This window comes from Pygoscelis adeliae, unplaced genomic scaffold (assembly GCF_000699105.1).
Source record: "Pygoscelis adeliae isolate BGI_AS28 unplaced genomic scaffold, ASM69910v1 Scaffold496, whole genome shotgun sequence".
Taxonomy (NCBI): Eukaryota; Metazoa; Chordata; class Aves; order Sphenisciformes; family Spheniscidae; genus Pygoscelis; species Pygoscelis adeliae.
In genome coordinates this window covers 79,668-105,061 of record NW_008824998.1, presented here as the reverse complement: position 1 = coordinate 105,061, position 25,394 = coordinate 79,668, and the positions used below count along the sequence as shown (strand labels likewise).

The 25,394-nt window shown below is 39.0% G+C and overlaps 1 protein-coding gene across 1 annotated transcript in view; it reads right to left on the bottom strand.

Moving 5' to 3' along the window:
- The window catches only part of NFAT5 (nuclear factor of activated T-cells 5, tonicity-responsive), a 48,223-nt gene that overhangs the window by 19,889 nt on the left and 2,940 nt on the right, over window positions 1-25,394 (bottom strand). The window contains 4 exon segments of the mRNA XM_009326178.1: window positions 2,500-2,672; window positions 4,649-4,839; window positions 9,484-9,676; window positions 14,601-15,159. Coding sequence (XP_009324453.1) covers window positions 2,500-2,672; window positions 4,649-4,839; window positions 9,484-9,676; window positions 14,601-15,159 — 1,116 coding nt within the window.

Genomic DNA, 25,394 nt, shown 5'->3' with positions numbered 1-25,394 from the left:
AACGTAGACCTTAAATAAAGTGCCTGCGTCTACTTAATGTCTTTCTTATCATTTCAGGAACATTATTGCAACCTTGACAGCAATATTAGTTATAAAACACAACATAAACAGCCTCTGATGAGTGAAAATGTAAACCTTATTTGAGAAATTACAGAGGTGTACTGTACCAAGATGTATGTAGCAAACAAACCAGACGTAATGTGCTGGAGGAGATGATTTATATAAACAAATAACTTAATAAACAACAAAATTTTATGCCATATTGATCAGCCAGTATACAGGTACCAGCTCTATTTGGTTGGCTACGGTCTACTGCAAGTCACCGTAACTTCGGAGTAAGTTAAGACAGCAGAAGCACAGAATCCTGGAAAGCAAGCCTGGAAAGAGCTTCAGGAATTTCCCTCTCAACCTTTACATCATGATCAGTGTTACCCACATCATTCCTCAAAGACAAGTCTAACCAGAGTATTTTGTTTCTTTGTTTTAGACTTCCAGCAATGGAGATGCTATAAAATCCCTGGGCAACCTCTTAGCAACTTACACAATTAGGAAAATTTTCTTATCAACTGACCAAAACCCAGCTTGCTAAAAACTAAACCAATTTACTCCTTACTGCATTTTTTTTAGAACTTTATTTATGGAAGGATAACTTTTATTTCCTTCTTTCCTCCTTCCTTTCTTCTAATGTCCCTTAGCATGTCATTACTCTCATATTCTGCTTTTTTACTCACTGCCCCGATCTCAAAACATAGCTACTAATGTTACAGGTAAAAATGGATGCATTCAACAAACAGAGAATGAAGACTACAAGGGACCCTCATAAACCAGTACTGGAACGGCCTTACCAACAAGCTAAGCAGGAAGGGCATTTAGCTTTTTTAGCTAAACAGCCTATTTTGAAATAGGTCTCAAACATCTCAGACTCAGCTTCTACTTACGATAGCAAGTTTTGGATTGTTACAGGTTTAAGAAAACACCAGATGATTTCCATTCCCATTTCTGCTATGCTTTAAGTAATCTTATCTTTAACCAGTAAGTTAATGATACAAACAAAATGTATACAGAAATAGCTTTTGGAGATTTTATAGAAAATATTTTTTTCTTATATCTGAAAATTAATATCAGATACTACAATACTATACTGACTGGAATGGAGCTAGAGACAACCATATTTCTGGCAAATGTACTTATGTATTTTCTAACAACAAGTGCATAAGTTTGAGAACTCCACCAGTTTAAAAAACACTGGAAAAAAAGATTTAGCAAAAAGTGGCAGGAGGAGGAAAAAACGAGGGATGGGAACGCCCCAAGCTGGCCTTTCTGGAAGAGCACCCCAAGTGTCAAACCATTGTCTAAAGCATAGAACACGGCTGAAAAGAGAAGGAGAGTCCCCCCCCGCATCAGTAGTGATGCCTCTTTGGTTATCAGCCTTTTCAGGGTTTCCGCAGGGTTCCTGCTCTCCTTAAGTCTTGCAAAGGGATTCTCTGTGAGAGCAGAATACTGGAAGGAGAGACAGGCTACACGGCACAGCTGCCGAACTGCCTGTTGCCTGCAGCACTGGAATCGCATGGCAGTATCTGATGTGGAAGCTCACATGTTTTTAATTATTTCCTCTTCCAATCTGTTCTTTCACTGGCAACAAAGCTGCAGTATCTGACGAGCTGAATAGGAGCCCTGACACAATAGGTACTGACAGTGTTGAGAAAAAAGAAAAAAACAAAAACAATAACTACTTCTTATAGAAAGGAAAGAGCACAACACAAGCGCCCAGCAGCTTGCATAATCATACTATGTTCCACGCATGGAGAAAAAGCTTTCCTATCATGTTGCTTATCAAGAAGTATCAATAATCCCATAAACACACTTCCCTATCCCTTCTCTTTGATGGATGAACAGAATTCCCCGTAACTGGAAGTCACTACAGACTGTATACGCACAGGCAGCCCCTGATGTACTGCAGCCTCCTCTGATTTTGTTTTCCCTGTTGTTCAGTATAACCTAACCAGTCAGCGCGGCCATCCGTGCTCAGTGCTAAACAGAGCATTTTAGTAAATAGCTATAAAAAGTTTCATTCTTGCACTGAACCAGAACAGATTCAGCCTCTGGCCCAACGAACTACCACAACTGTAGAGAGCCATGCTTACTAACTTATCAGTCCTTTCTATCACTGAAAGCTGACAGATGAATGTGACAATACACAAGAGATTAAAACCTGTATCAAAAAAGTCATAGAATAAGTTCAAAGCAATCAGGACAAAAATTCTGACCTTTTAAAAGGCAAAGATTCATTTAATAAAAGTTCTAACTACTTTTAAATACCGATCAGCCAATTTAACTAACACCCCACCCCAAATAAAAATCAATCCATGTGATCTTAGCCATAGCAATTCTGAAATAATCACAGATTAACACTGGGGAATTTTTTTCCCCCAAGGCATTTTATGGCAATCACACTAAAATCCAGAGTCCTCTAATACCAACTTTTATTTTGATACTTACTGCACAAAATTGGGGAAGAAGGTGTCTGAAGAGTCAAAGTTGAACCATCTTTGCGAGTGATGTTAACACGAAACACCAGCCTAGCACGTGTGCTTTTTTTCTTGGAACCAGCAATCCCTATCCTAGCTTCAACATCAGCATTTCTCAGCTTCAGTATTCCCACGCAATCAACCCTAACAACACAAAATAGTTGAGAGTTTAACAGGGTTTAAGAAGTTCAGCATCTTTAATAATCGTTTGACTAGTTACACAAGCCACAAAGTCAAAACTCGAAGTAATTACTGCAATATTATTAGGGTGGGGTTTGTTTTTTTTTTTTATTTACATGAAATCTCTATATGACCTTTCTCATTATATAGCCCGGTTTTCAATTCATCCCTACATAATTTGGATGATGAATCATGGGAGGAAGGAATATGAAAGTAGTATGAATAAAACAGAAAATGCAACGTAACAAAGTAATTCTGGTAAGCATTCAATTTATAATCACAGATCTTCATTCTTCCATTCCTGGGGCTAGATCTGGGTTTGTAAGATTATTACTACAAAATATTCTGCATTCACTTAAAGCAGTAGTAGAAGAAAACTTACTGTAGTCATATTATTTTTTATGCTCAGTGGAACTTGGAAGTGATAGATACGTCATACCATAACTGTGGTCCTACGGGAAATGTATACAGGGCCAGGGTGAGAGAGTGATGCAGGTCTAACTTTCAGAAAGACATGCTAGATGCAAAATTATTTCAAGCAGAAAACAAACAAACAAAAAAACAAACACAGCCTGATGTGTTAAGAAGAAGAATATTGTAAATTTACTAGGATCTTAGGCCCTACATCCAAAAAGTACGGGGACCATCTGATACCTAATTTCAGTAGAACAAATTTTTGTGCTGCATCAGGGCCAACAAGCAACAGCTAGGGAGCAGAGAGGAGGGGAGAGTGTGATTCAGAAGGTGGCACTGGCATTACCACCAATAGAGAGGTGCTACAGCATCACTGAAATACTAGGAAGATTTTTTTTGAGACATCACGGTATCTTTTGAGAAAACAGCCTAGGCAAAACTTTTCTTCCTAGATAATTCCAAATTCATCCTTCTAGTATCTCTATACTTATATGGTTTTACATTAACTCTTGAGGACAATTATAAAATTACTCTCTAAGAGGCAGTTTCCAAACTTATCATGGGAATATATTTTATATTAAAAAAAATCAAATTGATTCAGTCTATTAGCAAACTGTATAATCCTGCTTAAGAAGTGGACGCTGTAAATTGAAGAAACATTTCTTCTCTTGAAACAAGACAAGCTTCTAAGTAAAGAGTGGCAGCTTTCAACCACACACCCATTAAAAGACATTCTACTGAAAAGAATACTTTGAAAGAAGATCACTCCCTTTCTATATATAAAGATACATGTGAAAAGCTTATTAGGGAATTGCTTACATCTAAAGTTTCTTGTGAGACCTAAACCGCACAAGCAGATGAGGCGACTTGCTCAAAAATCTCCTGCAGTTAGCTACTGCCATCAGACAGAGCACATCCCTTCTCAGCAGCAGCCGTGCACTGCCTACACACATCTGTAAGCCGTAGCCAAAACATTGCCTGTGCTTGACCAGACAAGCTCTGTAAAGACAGCAGAGCAGGAGGCGTCCGTGACAAAGGACTACCTGGTGGAAATGATAGAAATGGAGCAAGCAAAGCAAGAGAGGAGAAAAGCCAGAGTTTAGCCTCACTATCCGCAACTCCCAGCCTTTTGGGCCTAAAGGGATCTGAAGATGCCAATATTCTCCTTCCCTCTTCTGATTAGCAGTTCTGTACTTGTTAAAAGACGAGACAACCAGCAGAACCAGTGACCAGTTTACAGTTCACGTAATGCTTGAATATGCACATTATTGTTCAAACAGAACATGAAACTAACGTAACAAAGTTAATTGCTAAAGTTTTAGGAAAGACCAGATTAAGCATTAAGTACAATAAACACAAACTGAGAATGCAATTTAAAAGTTTCTTATACATGTAGCTTCATTAAGTGCCTGGTGTGTGCCAAGATGTTCCAGACTTTCAGCTACTAACCAATCCAATCAAAAAAGGAAAATGAGTTTCTGAAAACAAGCTAATAAATGAAAATATTTAAAAAAAAAGCTACTCACGCAAGTGTCATATTGTTGCTCGGGTCCAGTCCAACCTCAATAACAGTAGTCCCCTCTATATCCACTTCTTTACAGGGAGTAGTGTTTCTCCCAGTAACTCTGCAGGCCTGGTAGAACCCGTGTGGCTTCACTCGACCAGAGTCGTTACCCACGAATACCTGCAGCACCACCGGCTCGTTGTGACCTTCCAGCTGAAACACGGCAACACAAATTAAATATTTCAACTGGCCAGCAATGACTCTTAATTAAAACAGGAAACATTTTATGCAGCTGAATTTGAAGTGAATCTGCTCCCAGTGTTGCTGGAAACAATCCTAAGGGAAGAAGGAACAAAAATCTTTCATCTAGTTTATAAACAAAATGCTAATATTTATCTTTTGTCAGTTGTTCTTCCATTAAAAGACAAGTCAGTCATTTAATAAACAGATGCAATGATTTTTTTTTTCATTATTAGTATTTTATTTTTAAACCAGCTTGAATCCTATCTATCTCCACACAGAATTATCCCCACTCCAATTTTCAGGTCTCTTACGATCCCTTACTCTCACCCCAACCGTGACTATTTCCTAATCTCTTCCCAGGATCCTCCTTCCCCACCAGCATCTACATCCACCAGTCAGCTGAGAAAGAGAACATTTGCTGTGGCTGGTTCCAAAGCTGATGAGAATTTGTTGGTCAGTATGTGCATGCTGATCAATCAATTAGCATGCTACACTTCTAGGATCCCATCTTCGTGCCAGCCACGCCTTGCGGTCTTTGCGAAACCAGATTAAAGTTGTCTAATGCTTGCAAAACCACTGGATGAGTCACAACAGGATGAGGGGGAAAGCAGAGGGAGGAATGGGATGAATTATTGTACGGTCCAACCATGCAAACCTAGTTTTCCTTCAGACACCAAAATGAAAATAAAAAATGGCAACTTGACATCTCCTGCTTAAACTTTATGAACAGTGTTAGGATTCACCGAAACACTTAGTAAATAAAAGCAGGTCAGACATACATTTCACATAATGATTTAGCAGTCCTCCTGCAATCCAGTGTGCAAGCCATAATCATCCCAGAACACGTTAGTGAAAAATGCATTAGTTTTTATAACATCGACATCCTAGCATGAAAGGGTTTGTGTCCTTTTAACGCTTTTTTTCATTAGCAGAATCCCACTGCGGTGCTACATACTAAAAATGCTCTGACTTAAGTCTTGAAGTAAACCTGGACATTGTATTACCAAGTAACGTCTCTTACTCTTTTTAGGTAACAGAACAAAAATACTCCAAGTAAAAAGAAACACTACATCGCTGCCAAATTCCCAGGCCAGAGGTGGAAATTCTTTGCCACAGCATTTTAGGAGGAGATAAAACAAGTATTTTTAATGTTTTCATTAAGCCACAATTGTTGCTAGAGGATTTCTGGGTGACAATGCTATGTTTCATCCTAGGCCTGGAAGCCCAGTCAATACTTGCAGAAGGAAGCTCAATCTTTACTAGTAAGGAGATGCAAATGAGAGCAGAATCCTCCAGAGGATCTCTTAGGGGATTAGTCCCTGACACACTTAGAACATTTAGTTCGGCAGTTCTTAGCAAGTTTGGGAAAAAAAAAAAAAAAAATCAGCAAATACTGATGAAATAGTACGCTCCTCCTGTCCAAAAGGAGCAATTAGCTTACAGCAGGTAGGTGGGTTATGACTGTTACGGATGGGCAAAGCCAAAAGATTTCTGGAGACGGCCTAGTGCAAGGTCCCATGTATGAACCACAGACTAACAGGTATAGTTCATATTAAAGAGCTCAAAAGCCGAGAGAGCACGAATAAACAAGAGACCGTGAAAACAGCCAACGAGGGAACTTAATTTCACCAGGTGGTCAAAAGGAAGTGGGGAGTAAAGGGTACTCTGTTCTACCATTGAATCTCTTTTATATGGAAGGCTAAATGAACGGTCTTTGTGTCATGTCATCAAGGTCTCCTTGGCTAGAAACAGCATCACCACAGCTAACCAGTGTTGCTTTTCTTCCCCAGTGTTCTTGTTAGAAGAAGATATGAAAGGTGTGCAAGAGCATCTCTCATCATCTGGATGGTAACTGCTCCAGCTTTGCAATACTGTTAGCAAGAAAACATTAAAATCTGCTACTGATGGCTGGAATACCTCTGCTGACACTTTGCATTCAGGATGATCTTTGTTTTGCCAGACGAGTCACCTGACTAAGGTTTGTTTACACAATTTTAATGTTGCATATTGATTATAGACTCTCTAGTTCTAAGTCATCAAGTAACATGGTTTTCTTTAAAGGGCCACAGAACCTGCTTCTCCTCCTCAGTCTGCTTAAGAGTGATGCATCTGAATGGTTGCTCATCACAAGTGCTGCCAGAGAAGAGCAAGCACCAGATCTCTACTGAACTAGCAACATTTTTACACTATTCTTCCCCATCTTTAAAACACACCCCAAAAAAGCCCTCTTGTCCTTTACATGTTTTTTTTTTCCACTAACTCAGATTTCCTGAAGATCCACCGACTCATTTTGTCTGTCCAACCCTGGCAGACTTTTATATGCAGGGTATGAACTAGTTTGCCTACTGGTAAAGCAAGCTTGAACTTCCAGGAATTCAGTAACACAAGACTCTTCCAAACAATTTTCACTGACGGGTGCTAAAGGGTAACTGGGAAAGGAATTAAAAGGAAATTCAGATGAACAAAGGCCCATTAAGAAAATTCACATAAATGAGCACTAAATCACCATAGCAACAGGACTATATGAATGGATCCTTTTCTTATGAAACTTTACTGGATTTCTACATTACTCAGGAGGACCGAGTGAAGTGTTGGAGATGTTTCTAACAGTGTTGAACAGGACTTTAAAGATAAGTATACTTCTGTACTCTGTCAGCATTAGTCAGCACAAATTTTAAAGGCTGTATCATAAACATTTCTTTGTGGACCTGGTACATCAGTTTGGATTGAGAACTGCTTTGCTGCTTTCTCAAAGTGGCATAACTAAGAAAAAGTATGAAAGGAAATGTCTTTTATCTTTCTTATTTGTATGATAACAAATATAGTTGTCTTCTCACTCGACCTGCTGGCCACACTCCTCCAAATACAAGCAGGATGCCATTTGCCTTCGTTCCAATGAGTGTGCAATGCTGGTTTGTATTCAGGTCAGTGTCCACTCTCACATTCATACTGTGGTCACTGCAACTTTTGTGATGGTATTTGACATCAGTTCTTCTGTTTGTCTCTGTGTAAGTCAAGTACAACATTACTCCTGGTAAGCCTCTCTACTATTTGCATTAGAAAACCTTCACAAGCACAGTCCCAAGATTCTTGGATTGCTTCCACCAGGCTATGTAGCCATCCTTGCAGATGGACCGATGGCTGAAACCTTTCACGATGAGAGAGGTCTGTGAGCAGGAGACTCCTGTTAGTGACCTATAGAAAGCATCAACTCTTATCTTCTCAGTCAGGCAGTCTGTAACAGATACCAAAACATTATCCCTGAGCTTCCTCCCTTCCTCTGAGCTCAACAGGCCAGTCTCCAATTTCATGGTGGAGATCCGTGCAGTCAGGGAGCTCCTTATGATACCTGATGTCCTCTCTTCTTTCTGAACAGCTGCTGCACATCCACGACTGCATTCCAGCCACGTATGCTACTCCAAGCCTCTGCGATTCCAGTCAAGTCACAGCCCTGTGACTACACAAGGGAAGAAACCAGACCCGCAAATTCACACTCTGTGCATGAGTGTGCAGTCACTGGAGAACAGCCTCTGAATGTTCTCCCTTTTGAACAGGAATGTGAAAGTCCTCTTTGTAGCCGCCTTCCTTGTGTTTCTCCTCCATTTGTAGTTCCTCCTTCCTTTCTGGGCTTTGGTCCCCATCCTCTGACAAACTTAGAGTAAAGCCCTCCTCACCAGGCTGGCAAGCCTGATCACCAACAATTTTTCCCCTCTTTGAGTAAGGTGAATTACATCAGTCATCCTTTTCTCCACCCCAAATGAAGCAAGATGAACAAAGCAGCTAAATGCTTGCTGGAGAAACCAGCTCTGCAGCCAGGCCCTGGATCCCTGACTGCATCTGCTCTATCCAGATCCTTCCCCTTGATCAGAAGGATTGAGGACACCATTCAGTCCTGTATGCCGCTCATCCCCGCCTCCGAGCAAGTGACCATCAACACCTAAACTTTAAGGCATCAAAGTCTATACAGGAAACAGGCTGTATTTGTTAAGTGTGCATACAACCGCTTCCTCTTTTCTTCCCCCCATTCTCCAGTTCTCCTAATCCACATGTACTTCACTACTGCTAACCATACTGAGCAGTACGACCCATAAAGTACACCTCAGTTAGATCTTTATGACTCTACTTGAAAGACAGACACTGGATAAGTGGATTCAGATACTTATTTAAAAAAAAAACAAAAATTAAAAAAAGAAAAGGCCACTTTTATTTTTTTTAAATGAAACCTAGGCTTATGTCCTTACCAGTAAGACATAATGACGACCCACTGTCATCAGCAAACAGTTACAGCATTTCACTGTCCTAGTTTTGTATGCTTAAAGTGTCTATCTATTTACACAGTTTGTATAATTGTAGTCTAACAGGACATGCATCACAGATTATATATCATTGCCTTGACAGAAAGCTTCCTTCCTCCTGTAACTTTGTGATGCAAATAGGCTTCTTGTTACCTGCAAGAAGAGATACAGTACAGTCTCTACAGCAAAGAGACTGCAAAGTCTCCCCCCTTCCCTCTAAAAATAGAGATTTTAGGCCTATTTGAATTGAACCAGCTCCCGTTCTACCAAGCATCCCTTGGAAAGGAGTCCCCATATCACCTAACACTAAACAGCCTACCTTTACAGTCGGAAAGCCTTGCTGTGTCCGGTCTTTCACTGAGCCTCGGCTGCCTTCAGTCAGATAACGAGCCCTGTGCTGGGTTTCTGGCTGTACCACTATCTTCAGCTCCTTCCCCTCACTCTTAGTCGGATACTGACCACACAACATTGGTGTCTTCTTCCCTCCAGCTCCTTTCTGGTTCTCTGATGCTCTGGCAAGTCAAAGCAGACCATTAAAAAGATGTTATAAAGCAGCTCCCCAATAAAAACAAACTAAATCACAGAAAAGCTAAAAAGGTAAAGAGTGTATATTAACGGATAGAAGATTTATAGTTGAGAGCAAACTTTGGAATTCTTTCTGACAGAGAAGGAAACCTGCAGGATGAAGAGGAACAGTGCCTCCCTGCCTCCTCCATCCAGCGCAAATAGGAACTGCTTTTCAGAGAGCAAACATAAAGGAAGGGAAAATCAATTAGCATTAAACTATGTTAACAAACAGAAGGCGGCTCATAACCTGCTTTTCATAGTATATGATACAGCCTGATATTAACTGAATAAGCTGTTTCGCTTCTGTAACAAATATACATATGTACGCACACATACTGAATGGATTTAAGGTTAAATGATACTTCTTTAAGTAGGAAAACAGCCTCATGCCTGTCTCCGCCTGAACTTGCATATCCATGCAAACTCAAATACTAATTTCTGTCAAAACAGATTGATAAATTTATGTTAAAACCGAATTAGTTATTGTAAAAAGCTCTGACATAGTCGCACCGATTTTAGAACTGCAGTGTATGCAAAAAGACTGTTTCTTTCCAGGTGCGCACCTTGAGATGCACTGTATCTGGTGTTCAGTTCCATAATTAAAACTGAATGAAGAAGCCCTCCAAAGTATAACATCATGTGATCAATTTTGTGTTCACCTTAAAGCACAGTGGAAAATAAATCTTGATCTCATACAGAGCAGGTTTGTGTAATGATCCTGAACTGAAGTCTAATAAACCCATTTAACACTAGCAAATGTAAACATACCGTGGCAAACGGTACAGGCAGAAAAAGGGCTCAATGAGTTTGCGCAGAACGTAATATTCTTTTTTACTGCCAAAAAGTAGTTTCTAACAGCTAATGACTCTGAAGAAAGCAGTTAAAATAACAGGTGTGAATTGCTTAAAAAACAAATCCTGTTCCAACGTGCAACATACGGAAGTAATTTATCCAGGATTTTTTCTCAGGGAGAAGAGTGAAAAAATGTTTTTTCTTCAAAATAGTTTACCAAGAGCTTTGCCACTGCATGAGTTTTTTACTGACGTGAAGGCTGGGGCAACCCATAGTGCTCTCTTCCCAATTACCAGATGATTTATACTGACAAACTTATCAGCACCTTTCCTAAAACTCCTACTGTGCAATGAATAGCACAAGGCCACATAGCACGCAAATACTTCCAAGCCATTCCCCAGCCCCTGCACAGCCTGGCCCAGCACTTTTCCTACTGAAGGGCCTTCTCCTACCCCAGGGAAGGTCGGGCACTTTGCTCCCTGATTCCACCACATCTCATACCTCTCAAAGTCCTATTTGTCACCCTCTTATTCCTACTAAATCTTCCAAAACCTTTTAATATATGTAACAAAGGGTTACAATGGACACTGCTGAGCTGTTACAAGGTCCATGCTTTGTATGAATTTCATTCATGTTTTTCTTTTCCTGGTTAACGACTTCACCATAGGACTGCCTCCTGCTCATCCAGCCGAGCCCGGGACGGACGCCCAGCGTGCGGCCCTGAGCGGCCCTGGCTGCCTTGCATGCTCATCTTCAACCCAGTAACAGCAGAGAGGCAGGATCTAGAGGGTATAGAAGACTGCGAGAGTACCATCTTTCTGCCAAGGAGTCCTGATTACTCTGCCACAGTCTAGTCAAACAGGCTCTTTAAAAAAATAAAAACACTATGTAAAAACATACCTTCTTTAGGAAAAGGGACAAAATTCTTCTTCAATGTGGCATATACAAAACCTGCGATACACTAAATAAACTGTAATTAACACCACTATGCTCTTGCTTCTGTACAAGTTCAGCAAAACCCCTAATCAAATTCAAGCTCTTTAGATAATCACTTTCTCTGTTCTTCCTGTCAGGACATTACTCCAGCGGACTTTCAATGAAAGTCTTCTCTCTTTCTTACTCAGAATTTTAGATCACACAGCTACGATCTCTTAGCTTCCCACAGGGAACGCAGGAAGGAACACTGAGCGACCTCAGCTACTGCAAACACCACCGCATTATTCAAAACGCTGTGCCTGGGACCTGTGCTTTCTGCACCTCGGTTAGGCAGGCTGGGCACTGTAACGCCACAGGAGAACCCTCCGTGTAAAGACATCACATGGATTGCTGAGTCTGACCTTGTCACACTTTCCAGCTCCATAAATTAATACAGGATACCGACATATTATTGAATTTTGAAGGGAAGCATTAGAGAGGCAGCCATCAAAATGAAGTTCACTTTTAACACTCAAAATGTGAAGTTTTAGCAGTGTGACATTAACACTTTGGCCTCTCCAACACAGCTCTATGTTTTACTGACATTACTTTACTCTTAAAACCCAAGTTACCTTAATTGTCAACGTACTGGTATTTTATACACTGTCATATTTATGTGAAGAGATGCTGCCTAACAATTATTTGAAAGTTTTCCCTCTACAAAACCTAAAGTAATCACTACTTTCAATCAGATCAGCTGAACTTGAAAGCAATTGTAAAGCCTTCACCAGAACTCAGTGGTCTTTATTCTCAAATTACGAGGATATATCATTTACACATCCTTTTAACTTAGTTTATTTATAATACTAATATCCATGCATATACAAATAGTAAAATATTTCATACACTCCCATTTATTTATTAGCTTAATTGTTACCAGACAATGTCTCCTCAAAGCTAGCACTTCTTTTCTAAAAAAGAAATGTAAGTGGCAAACCCCATGAGTCTATTAAAACAGATTTCATGAGGTAAGGTTTGCCTGGTCCTGCACTGGCATCAGGGCTGTTCCCAGAGGAGACCTGAAAGTGAAAGTGAGACCGAGCACGTCGGAAGTCTGAGACTCTTTGCCCTACGTCACCATCAATTTGTCCGTTTCTAAAAAGGCTTTCACAAATTCCAACGGTTTCCCCGGGAATATTTTTTTTCTTCCTACCTTTTAAAGACAACTGACTAGAAGTCTCTTTTGAGGCAAATGCTATTTCCACTTCACAAATTAGCAAGGGTGCTTTCCTTGCTCTTTTCTTAAAGCCAAAAGTAAATGAACTCCCTTGGCTGAACTCCATCAGACTGGAAAGTTAAAAAAAAAGTCACTACTGTGACCTAGATTTGTAATGCCGAATCTCCATCTTCCAACTGCAAAATTGAGTTTTCTAATATCTTGGCCATTTCTTATCCCAGAGCTTTTATTTAAAAGGACAATTCTGTTACGTAAGAGTTTTGCTGCAGTTCAATCTAGCCTGTATACGACACATCAGGAAAAAAATTATGCTTATCTACCCCTGCGTTCACAGAGCATTGCTGACAGTACCGATGAACGTTCACTGCTTTAGCCCCTAATATTTTAGGGAATGTTATAGTCTTGTGATGTTTTAGATTGACATCATACATATTGTTCCAGAGTTTACTAAATCTCCCCTTTCTGTCCAGAGATCACATTTACTGGCACCCAGTTCTTGCCTTTCGATAAAGTTTCTTCCCTTTGTAAGGGAGAGCCTGACCTCCTTTGTGCTCGGTGGAGGCAGTTTCCTAGTTCCAAGCAGCTGCTTTACATATGCTAACTTGCTTCTTCAGGTCTACCACGTACTAATGTTTTACTTTATCATCAGTTTCAGCTGGTGAAAACAAGAGATGCTGGACAACTGCAGTCAAAGCTTTGAGCGGTTGTTGTAAGGAGAGACCAGAAGACCCAGAGGTCCGAGGAGGCAGGAGCGGGCGGTAGAGCCAACGCTCCTGGTACCACCCAGCTCGGCTTTTCCCAGTGCGGTACCCAGGCCAGCACACTCTGGAGAGTTTCTCAGAATCACCTTCTCACAGTGAAATTTTAAGTATGGAACTGCAATGACCCTGGGAATACAGACTCCAGGATCTTTCCCTTTGGAATATGACAAGTTCATTTTGGAATATGAGAAGTTCATAATCTTTCCCATCAGTCAAATTTTAATATTCACCATTACTGTGATGAACATTAGAACGTACTGCAAGCACATACATAAAAGTAAAAACAGAAACAAAATACAACACCCCCCCAAAAAAAAGCCAGATCTATCCACTTGACCATCCATCTTAAAAGTACTAAAGAAGCCACAAGTTAAAAAATAAAATATGTATCAACACTCTATTGTAAACTGATGGACTTTTTCCTCTTTAAGCAACTACTGAAATGCATTTAGTGAACAGTGTGAAGTGGGAGAGATGAGAGACCACCACCCAGGCGTGCCCACATACAGACACACGCATGCACACAACCCAGAAGCACAGAGAGAAACAGGATTAGAGATTTATTTCTGAAAAAATCAAATACAGAAGTGAATTCACAAGAAAAAACAAAATTTTGGTTCACCATATCATCTTAACATTTTATAAAAAAGGATGTGTTAATTTAAATGATGAGAAACCTTAACAAGCCATTAACTTCTACTCCCATCACTCTCCCTATTTGATAAATAGAGAAAGAGGCAAACAGAAGCAGGTAAAGTGCACAGACTGAAATCCTCACATAAAATCCTGCAAAAAACATTAAGGTTTAGGGTGCGTCCAGTCCACTGCTGCCTTTCTTTTTAAATACAGTAACGTTTTCATTGCCATTTTATAAGTGGAATTGTGCAATCTTTTAGGAATTTCACTTAAACAAGAATACAGATGAGCTCATCAGCGCTGCATCCAATTGTTGCAGGAAAGTTTAGCCTTATCTTCTAAATAAACATTAACAAGTCTAATGAGAACTTATCACGGGCTAGGACGCAAAAGGGAACAGCAGAGAAGGGAAGGGATTTATGTGAGAACCTGAGTAGAACACTTGATGGGGCGTGGGGGGAGTTTTATTAGTTTGGTTTTACATATGGCGATAGAACTTTTAAAAAAAAAAAAAAGGCAGATACCAACCCATTTCCTGCTTTTGAGTTGCCTTTGCTGTCCGTGCTGAGCTGAGAAAGGACATAGTGAGGCGCTTTGGCACTGTCGGCATCAAATATATCCATGTTGGACTCTTCACAATCTCGACGTTTGATCCCTGGCCTCTGCTTTGGATTTCGTTTGCGTGATTTACGTGGCACCTCAGTGTTATCATTGTAGGAACTGGTACTCATGTTACTGAAGTTGGAGGGTGAATCCTCCATCCACATACTGCAGCTCTGTTCTGACTCCAATCCACACCCCTCATCCTGGCAGGACATCCGACTGTTGTCCAGCAAGTCCTCAGGTGGTGGCGAGATGTACAGGACTGTGTGTCTCTTCGGCGTTGACTGCTGCTGCTGGACTGTGTTACTGGTTAACTGCTTTTCACTTACCCCTCTGGTACTTACCCCCACGGCTGAGGAGCAGCTCTCCACTTGCATAGCCTTGCTGTCGGTGACTGAGGTAGAGTAAATGGTAGGACTGGAAGAGGTGGTAAAGGAGCTGCAAGCACCGCCCATGGAGGAAGAGGAAGGAGCTGAAGAAGCATCTGCGGTGTATAATTCAGAAGTAAATACAAGATACATGGTTCTGTGTGTGCTGGCTATAGCAGTCCCATTGAAATAAAGTGATTTATGAACCGATTTCTTTCCCCCAACAAATATTTGGAATTTGGTAAGTTTTAGAATGTAAATGCTTAAAGCAATACAGCCTAGCCAGTACAGTACTTTGGAAATGTCCAAATAAGACTTAGTATGATCCACTGTAATCAACTTTTTTAAAACTTAATGTTAATTCATAAAAATGGCTGCAAGTAAACAGAGCTTTCATTGCCTCAGCTGGACTAGTTATTTGTGTAGAAGCCATTTCATCTAAAATAATGGAAGCCCCAATGCAAAATGCTTATAATCCACATTCAATGCCAATTAAACCATTTATTGTTGGAATTTTTTATTTTTGAAAAAGACGGGACTGTGCTTAGCCACAAAATATTAAAATAAGTTTCTAACCTATGAAGCAGAGAACTACAGGTCATTTTTAATGCAGACACTCCCTGCTTCAGAGGCAAATCCTGGAATAAAAATATGAGAAAATAAATGAGAAAAAGAGCTGCTGATTATTCCATCATAAATGAGAAATAAAATATAAAATCAACTGAGTTGGTAGGCAAAATGGAACTGGTATCAGTCACTATGACATAGCTGTTTATTTTGAAGGTTCAAAACAGGGATGAAGTATCTATATTGCTGACATGCTGATACAAGACAACATGAAATTTCTGTAATTTGACTCTCTCAGTCACTGAGACTGATTTCTCTCAGACTTTATTAGCCGAGTCCCTTATGCACACAGAGACAGCTTGGGACAGACCTCTGAAAAATTCATATTAAGCAGGATATTTTAAACAACGTGATTGTGACTTCTCTGGAGGTCACACAGATCAATCTGTTTTAGAAACATGAAAGGACAGCTAAATGATTAAAACAAAGCCCTGAAGATTTCTGGAGAACAACATCATCATTTCCGCAGAAGAATTTTAATGGACGAATCAGCTGAAAACGTAGGCTAAAACATTTGAGAGGAAGCAGTATGGACAAACATAGGTCTTTATTTATTTATTTAAATCAGCTGTCTCTCACTGAGGAATAACTAACTCAATTTTATATTAAGATTTAAAATTCCTAGGGGGGAGATACTATTTTCTGTATTTCTGCACTGCTGACCACACCTTACATAATAAACCAGAACCACGAAATAACACAATGTTGGAAACAAATTGTACATAATATATATATAATTTTACAATATGTTTGTTCAGCTAGTTACTGGTGTCATAGGGGTAATACCTATTATTAAGAGGAAAATGCTGTTTTCCTTTCCGTCATTTGCGATTTTTTAAAAATCCAAAATATTGTATTAATCTCTCAAGTCTAAAAGGTTTAGAGACAGTTGAACTATTTTATCCAGTTTAAGCTACTTAAAAGTAACAGAATAAAGTATGTTCAGCCATGATATGTATATTTAACTAACAGCAAAACTTAGCAAACCTTCCTATAAATCAGCCCACTTGTGATTACCAGGGGGTATCAATGACTGATGATAAAGCATCATTAAACCATTGTTTCTTACAGCTTTTCTGTGCTAAATGAATTTAAAAGTGAACCTACGCTACTATAGATTGTAAAATTTAGTGGTCATTACAGTTTATCAATAAACTATTCTGCTTTTATCTTCATAGGAAGTCCCTTCCCCGAACCTCCCAGTGAACCAGGAGCAGATGAATGATACCAGTTCCATTTTCCAGTTTGTTCTTTGGCAAATATAGTGGCTGAAATTGAAGAATTCAGTCACTTTGAACTGCATTCCAATTTAAAGGCAAATTTATCCTTTCTATATCATGCATTAATGCAATGCCTTTTTCAAAAACATCTATAGGATTGGCAAGAACTATTAAATCTAGATATTAATTTCAGTGACAATATTTGGGAGCTGATTTGCAGCCACTTTGAGTTGAGAAAGATCGTTGCTATTTGGGACATTTGCTTTGTTTTGTTAAAACAGAATTAGTTTCCATTCATCATTTATACACTCAAACAGAAAGAAACAGAAATATGCAGCATGCATACAGCATATATGCTGCATGCAAGTGTGTGCAAACGGAATACATGGAGCACGCAGCAGTAATGCTGCAGAACTGGATTACTGAACAGCAGTATTTCCCCCATTTAAAATCAATTCTTCTTTTAACGGATGAAACTGAGTATCATGCACAGTACAACGCAGCGTATGCACGTCTCGCGTTTGCCTGTCCATGACAAAGACTTTGACAAATAAATAATTATGTACACTGAACCAGGGAGCAGGGCTCTAGAATTGGAAGACTCGTCCTCCAATAGATTAGTATCAAAGATTTATCTTTTTGCAGCAAATACTGGGAATGTTTTAGAAAGGTCTTTTAAAAGACCTGTAAGAAAAACTTGAAGTGACAATCCATATATGACAATCCATTCCATATCATACCCTGCATATCAAATGGTTCAATGCATACCCTCTCCAGAAATGCAACAACTGTACTTTTCCCTCACTTTCCTAGGGAAAAAAAAATAAATACATCACTAAACAAAATACTTTTCGGTATAAAGCTAAAAGAGCTGGTAATGGTATCATTATTTTAGGGTGCAGCATTTTGCAATATTTAAGTTGCTATCTTTATTGTTATCCAAAACAATTTCTCCTCCGGGTTTTTTTCCTAGAAGTTAGAAAGCATGTATGTGTATGAATGTGTATATGTTTTTCCTTTATACATTTAAAAAGGAAAGAAAAACTGCCCCTTATAAATTGGTTATACTCTCCTCCATTTATCAGACACACTCCTGTGTAACAATAAGATTAGATTATTGAAACAATATCAAACTAAACAGTAATGGCAAGAAAACCTCTCTCTTTAGCTTTATATATTCTCAAATGAATGCCATTACCATCCATAAACATGCAAGTGTTTTAAAGCATGTACAGGCCAGTGTCTTCTCTATTATAATAATTTAAAATATGTAAGAAAGTATGACAAATATTACAGCCAATGAAATAAACTGGCTATATTAGAACAATCAAATACACAAATTTAAAATCTATTTTGGGGGATGAATTAGTAATTGCTTTAGTAACATTTTAAGTCACACAAATACTAAGAAACATAGTAAAATTTATGTTTTCTCCCGGAGTCTGCAGGCCTTTAGCCAGCTTATCTTCCTTTGAACTAATAAATAAATAAATGGGGTCAACCAAGTAAGAATTCACAAAGTTACTATAATGAATAAACCACTATATGTTTTACATGGCTCCCATTTTGTTTTACCAATTTATTCTAAAGCCAGTGACAACACACGCATATCTGCTACCCAAAGGAGATCTCTTGGTTGAATATGCTGCATTTTGAAAAAGAAAAAAATTTATTCTGAAGTTTTCGGGAATTGAAATTTGACTGGTATTGCTTTAAAAGGTGAGAGCATTTTGCATTTCCTGGTTTTGAGGAATGAAGTTTTCCCCAACATGCAGATAATAAACAAAACATAACCAGTGGACATTCAGGGTGAGGGGTGTACCTGGTTGCTGGTCTGCCAAGTTAAGAGTGGAAACATACACACGCCTTTCCTGGTTTAAGCATTTCTTTTATTTGAGGTTACTTTCTTTAGACACATGTTAAGGTGAATTGTTACAGGCGGCTCTTTCGTTTGCAATTTAACAGTGCTTGCAATGACAAATATATAGTTTAAATGAGTATGTACATTTGGAAGTATAAGACTCAATATATTTTAACACAGCCTCAAAATAAAAATTGCTTTCAGAGCAATAACACTGAATAGAAGCCAAGTGCATGTTATGGCAAGTATGCAGCCACAGTATTATAAATGGAACGTGCACCAGCATCACGAGGTGGTTTTTTTTCCTTTTTCTTAATTAAAAAATGAGAGAAAAAAGAAAACTACTTCCACATTAGAGCAATTTTGATCACTGTTGAAACTAAACCTCCTGAATCTACTCATTGCCATCACTGTAACACGTACGGTAGTTGAAATAAGTAATTCAGAATTTGTTGCCTGTCCTACAAGCTTTTTTCCTCTGAGAGGCAGAATGATATCAGACAGTTCAGCATAACGAAGTCCTGGTTCTGTTTTGGACATCATAATTTACACATCAATAACAAGCAATTCCATAATGTGTAAAACGGAAGATAGAAAATAACCAAGCACTAACAAACTAAGTGGTTAGTGCTGGAGTTCAGAATGCAAATAAAGATAACCAATTACTCCGCACTACTCCTAGAGAGACTAAATTTCAAAGAAATTCCAGTTGCTGGCGACACCAGTCATTTGTACATTTGCTTCCCAGGAAGTCTAAAAAGGTGCCTACCGCTCCCAAACATTTACCTCACTTTCAGGCAGTGAACAGAATTACATTCACAACCAAGAGACTGAATAATTCAGGTTCTCTGTAACAACAAAAAGCAGCTGAAAAGCAGGCAGTGGAAGAAGGGATGCAACACGCATGTGGCACAAATGCATGCTGCTAAAAATCACAGGCTAATAGAATATCAGAGACTAAGGGAACACATAGCAAAGAGCATCCCCATGAGCAAATCAGTGCAGTCTTTTTCTTTTCAGTAACAGAAAGCATTGTACAAAGAAAATTTATTACCTCCTGAGTTAGCAACTGAGGCAATGACATATATTTCTGTATCCTATTATATTGTGAAGTCAAACAAGGCATTCAGCCTCTAAAAAAAGGTCTAAAAGGCAGGAGAAAGGGAAAAAAAAAATATCACTACTTGGCATTGAGGGAGTCTTGTCTTTAGATAACGCTTACGTAGAGCCAAGCCTGAAATCCTTGTTCGTTCTTTCCAAAGAGATCCTTAAATACAACAAGGATTACCAAGTTCTCAAAAAGAAACAAATAGCGTCCTGATGAGGGTTTGGTTTTGGTTTTTTTTTTTTTCATTGCAGCTGGAGTGCAAAGCAAGTCATTTTCCAGACTGGAAAGCTTAAGATTGCGAATGCAAATAAATTGGAAATATTTTTAGGTTTACAAGTTTTTCAGCCACCTGTGCATGAACAGCCAGGACTAGCAAAAAGCCATTAAAGAACTCGCCTTTTTCTCTAACCTAGCCTGCATCCCATGCGATCCCCTATGCTATGTTCAGAAAACAATTACATGTCAAAAATGAAAACTCACCACACAAGGTGAGGTTTAGGTGGTGTATAAGCTTAATATATGAAGTATACCCATTTATTCAATTTGTTAGTTTATCTAGCGTGTCATGTTCTTGATAAGACTTTTGTACGTTAATTGGTTTATTTGAACCACTGGACACAGAAGAACAGTTTCAGAACAAAACCAGAAGGATACTATGTGCAAAATTTCCACCATCAACCCTTGTGTTGCCAAAGGTTTTAAAGGTAAAAACCAGAACTTACAAAGTGGCTGCAAACCTGCTTTCAACACCTCACATGCCAAACTTGGGTTTCTACTTTTCTTCTTCTCGTATTACTGATGTAAGGTCAAAAACTTTTCCAAAAAGTTTAGTTTCAAATCAGTATCAATCCACTATTTAGAAATAAAACAAAAATAAACAAAAAAGAAAGAAAGAAAAGAGACTTATGAAGAAGTCTGAAAACAAGACCGACCTATACCCTGGGTGAGATTGGATGGGTTAAGTGTCTCTGGCACTATTTGTCTTCACTATTGACAGACACTGTCACACAACCCACCACTCGATGCCTGTCTCTGAATGGCGAAGCTAGAATGCAAGTTAAGTGTATTAATAGAGAAAAAAACTAGCATCCCAGCAAATATAATAAAGCAATCCAATTCACCAGTTATTAAAAACACTCAGATTCAAGATAGGTAGGTTAATTTAATTTACATTAAGCCCAACAGTGTAAATTCCCCTTACATTCACATGCTGAACCAAGCAGTGCATTATACTTTGGGTAAATACATCAATCAATCTGGTTTTGTTATAAATGACATCCGTTATTAAATTAACACTCAAGTTTAGGTCTCTAAGTAGAACTTTTGTTAGTGGCTGACACACACCAATTCCATGTATCTTAGATCCTTCCCCACTCGGAGCGATAACCGGCTGCACCCAAGCAAGTCAGAATTCTAGGACCCTCAGCTGCTTTCTTCAAGCTCTACCTGTCATCTCCTCGGCTCCCTCCACAGCCTGCTATCCTAAAAGAGTGACTGTACGATGATGGCAGGATTGATGGATCTAACAAAGAACACTTCAATTTAAGAAACAGACTCTTTTGTTCTTTAGATACACGCTTGGTTTTTTTTCCTAAGAAATTAAGAACTCCTCTTGGCCTTCATGAAGTCTTCGATGCTGCAATGGGGTGCCCAAACAATAGTACAATATGACTGTTCTCCTTCTGCCCTTCACTGGCGTGGTTTTTCATTATTCATTAAGGAACAGAATTCTCTTGTCACAAAGTAATTCTCAAGCCTTTTTGATGTAAGAATAGGAGCCACTTAATGCAAGAATTTGCCATAAAAAACCTCTCAGAATGATAAAACAGCTTGTGTTTGATTGAGCAGTCCTGGAAAACTTGGTTTACTGGCTATATGGTATTCAGGAAGACTGAAAATAAACTTAATCTAGAAAAAAAGAGATGATCTAGAGTACATCTATATAATCCTTTATAGGTAATTATAAGGAAGCTCTGCTCCATGCAGAAGAGCAGGTATGCACTCAACGCACATACAGCCCCATACAACCACAATGTTGTAACTGAATTTGCGGAGAACACATTGTCTAAAAAGTTTCTGCAAAATGGAAACAGTAAGAGAAATCTTTTTCTTTCGCATTTCCCAGCAATGACTTCTCACCAGCAGACAGTTGGTTGATGAAGGAACCTCTCCACCGCCCCGGAGCCGTACTTCATCACAGCCCGGCCTCTCCCAGACTAATGCAGTTAGCTCCGCCATAGCTCTTTCAGGCACACACTATTGCCAGGAGTAATACTTAAAACTTGTTCACATATATGTTAGTGCTAACAAGCCAGAGCGGCCAGGATGCTTTACTGATATACAGCACCAGGAAGATGCATTTTTAAAGAGCATTAGGATCTGGTTTAGATTAATTCTGAAAGAAAGAAGTATGCGACACATGGCTGAAGCAAGCACACTGCAGACAGAAATCCCTGGAAGACATCCTCCTAGGAAATTACAGGAAGGCATTTCCAACTGGGAGGGCGGTGGGAAGAGGAAGAGAAAAGCCTACAAAGAAATGAAAGTTTTTACAGGCATTGGAGGCCAACTACAAAGAAGAAGCTTTTTTTCTGATAATTTGTTTACAACATGTAATTATAAGGCCAGGATAATAGAGTTAGTAGCAGCACTGATATCCCCTTTGAAATCTCTGGTAATTATTTCTCTATCAACAGGAAAAACTGACTAATGACACCAGGAAGGATGATAAATTGACAAAATATTTTCATTAAAAATAAAAATTAAGAAGCCTGACTCTAGCTACTCGGAAAAAACAGAATTTAAAAAAACCCCACATCTCCATTTTGAGGCTTTATTAGAATCTTTAGCTTGAGAATGATGAAAAAGCCTTATCCTGGCAGTGGAAAACATGACCCATACCCCTTAGCACCCAGCTGCTACCCCACAGATGATGTAAGTATTTTTATCCATTTCTCTACAGCAGCAATTGAGAAGCAAAGTCCTATTTTCGTAATTAATATGACCAAAAATGTTTACAGCAAGTATTTCAATAACTACTCTGACCAAAAAAGCCAATTACTCCTGTATGGGACAAGTAGTTTGTCCCTTTAATTAAAAAGGAGCACAAAATTGACATGCCCACAAAAAGGTAAAGCTCCATCGTTTACCAAATATTTTCCCAGGATACAATCATAGATGTTTGGGAGCCAGAAAAATTCAATACATCACAGATTAATCGTATCCAAATACGAAGAATGCAAAAAGAGATCAGTAAATACATTTCAGTGGCATAAAATCTGTTCCCCCTTTGTTACAGCAAGAACACCACTCTTTGTGGAGAATTCAATTTGAGATAAGAACTGGGAACTGTCAGAATGGAAACGATGCAGGAAATACTGTCCTGGGGAGCAACACAAAAAATATGGGAAGATACATATTCGCCTCTGTGGAAAATGGAGAGCAGCTTAAGAGATCATCAACAAGCTGAAGCAGCTCATTCCAAGATCTGCTACAGAAAGAACGAACGGATGATAAGCAGAGAAGCAAGTTTCTCTAACAGTTTTCCTCAGTGGGGTTCAGAAGGTTTGAGCATTCCTGTTACTGGAGATAAAAAGATGAAAATGCAACACTTGTTTAAAGTATGTCGTCGAAAATACTCCTGAATCATCCCCAAAAGATAAGAATAAGGTGTTGGCCTACCAACTAGAAAGACACCTTTGAGAAAGGACTTAAATTAGCAGTGTGAATTTTAAACATCTGAAGCACTTGTTCAATGTGTCTTGACCAACACAAAAAAATTGTTCAACCTTTAAGAACCAACTGAAAAGAATCAAGCATCCCTCCTTGCAACTGGAGCTTAAAAATATTGTGTAGAAGGCATTATTAAAGCTTCAGGCGCATTTATTTCATATAAGAAGTCTCCAGGCACAGCTTACAATGACATTTCTCAGCATGACACCCTCATGCATTTCAAGAGTCTAGAAGATGATTCATATTTAATGTGTTTATGGTACCACACCAGGCAAAATCCTCCTTTTCCTGTCCCCTGAACAAAGACACTTGTCATTCAAATAGCAAGCACAGAGAACAGTTTCTAGCGGTAAAACCAGATCCTTTTCCTCCCTTCTGCTTTCCAGAAGAATAACAGAGTTAGAAGCTTGAGATAGCGGCTTAGGTTGTGAACATCGCAGCTGAAAATCCTAGAGTTCTATTAAATTATACTTGCCTGTTTGATATTCAGAGAGTGGGTAATACCTCTTTTGTCTGGATTAATGAATGAGATACACATTTATTAACAAATTAATGAAAAATCCAATCAGCAACATTCCATTTTAATACTCTTAAAACTGTTCTGTAAATCACAAAACAAATTTCCAAATGGAAGAACTAGAAGTCTGCCCCTGCAAGGTCATCACTGCTAAAAACAGCCCATCCTGCTCCTCCAAAAAAACCAGAGAAGTTAACTGCAGCAATATGTATTTCTCACCTACAATGTGATTTATACAGAACAAAACCCCACAGCAAAGCGACTGACAGAAAAGCCTCAAGTAAATGGAATTTCAGCCAGATACTACCTTACTCTGTGTTTTGGGAAGCAGAAAACAGTGTTAACTATTACAGGAGCAGTAAAAAGCTCTCACCACTTTGGATCACTCCCTGTAACGTAAGCCTCTCATTATCGAGAGTAATCATATCTGCAGTTGACTTCTACATACAGCGTGCTAGCAGCATTTCAAATTAGCCCTTCTTTTTAAAAACAAGAGTAAATGAGATCACCCACAACACTATGGAGACTGAACTATCATTTTCCTATCCTTTCCTAAAAAAGTGAGGTTTTAGAGCAAGTAAGGGCTGACATAAAAATAAAATTTTGAGAGAGAGAGAGGGAGGGAGGGAGGAGGGAGCAAGACTTACACAGAACAAGGGAAAGATTTCAGATATCGGAACACTAGGTTGCCAAAGTCATCTTTCCTCCCCACCCTATCACCTGTACAGTGTCAGCTCCTCAAAAGTGTGCCTATAGTCTGCTGTTAAGGACTTGATATATGCAAATGAATAGTCAATCTTCGTCTTTTAAAATATAAATGTAAGATATATATTTACGTTTTCCTGTATAAGCATATAGACATGAACAAAGCCCAGGCTGATTTTCCTCCTATTTTCCTGTTAAGAAATCAGAGCCCAGCCCAGCCAGACTTCTCTTTACTACAAGAAGCTGGGTGACAGGGCTTGAAAATGTAGTAGCAACTTTTCAAAGACACTATAGCAATCCTAAAACGATTAAAGAAAATAGTAAAACACGATACAACCTTTTATCTAGAAACATGGTACAGCTACAGCAAGAATGCAGCCGAAACACTTGTGTCCTATCCTCTTGAGAAAGTGGAGAGATTTGGGTGCAGGAGAAACACACAGCTAACCTCAATGAAAAGCAAAAGCACTCCTGGGATTCTGGAAGTCAACTGACAACACCGGAGAACGCTCCTGCTCCAAGGTAGCTGTGTGCTGCGGGTACCAGCATCAGTTCAGAAGTGCTGAGTTCAAGATGGCTTA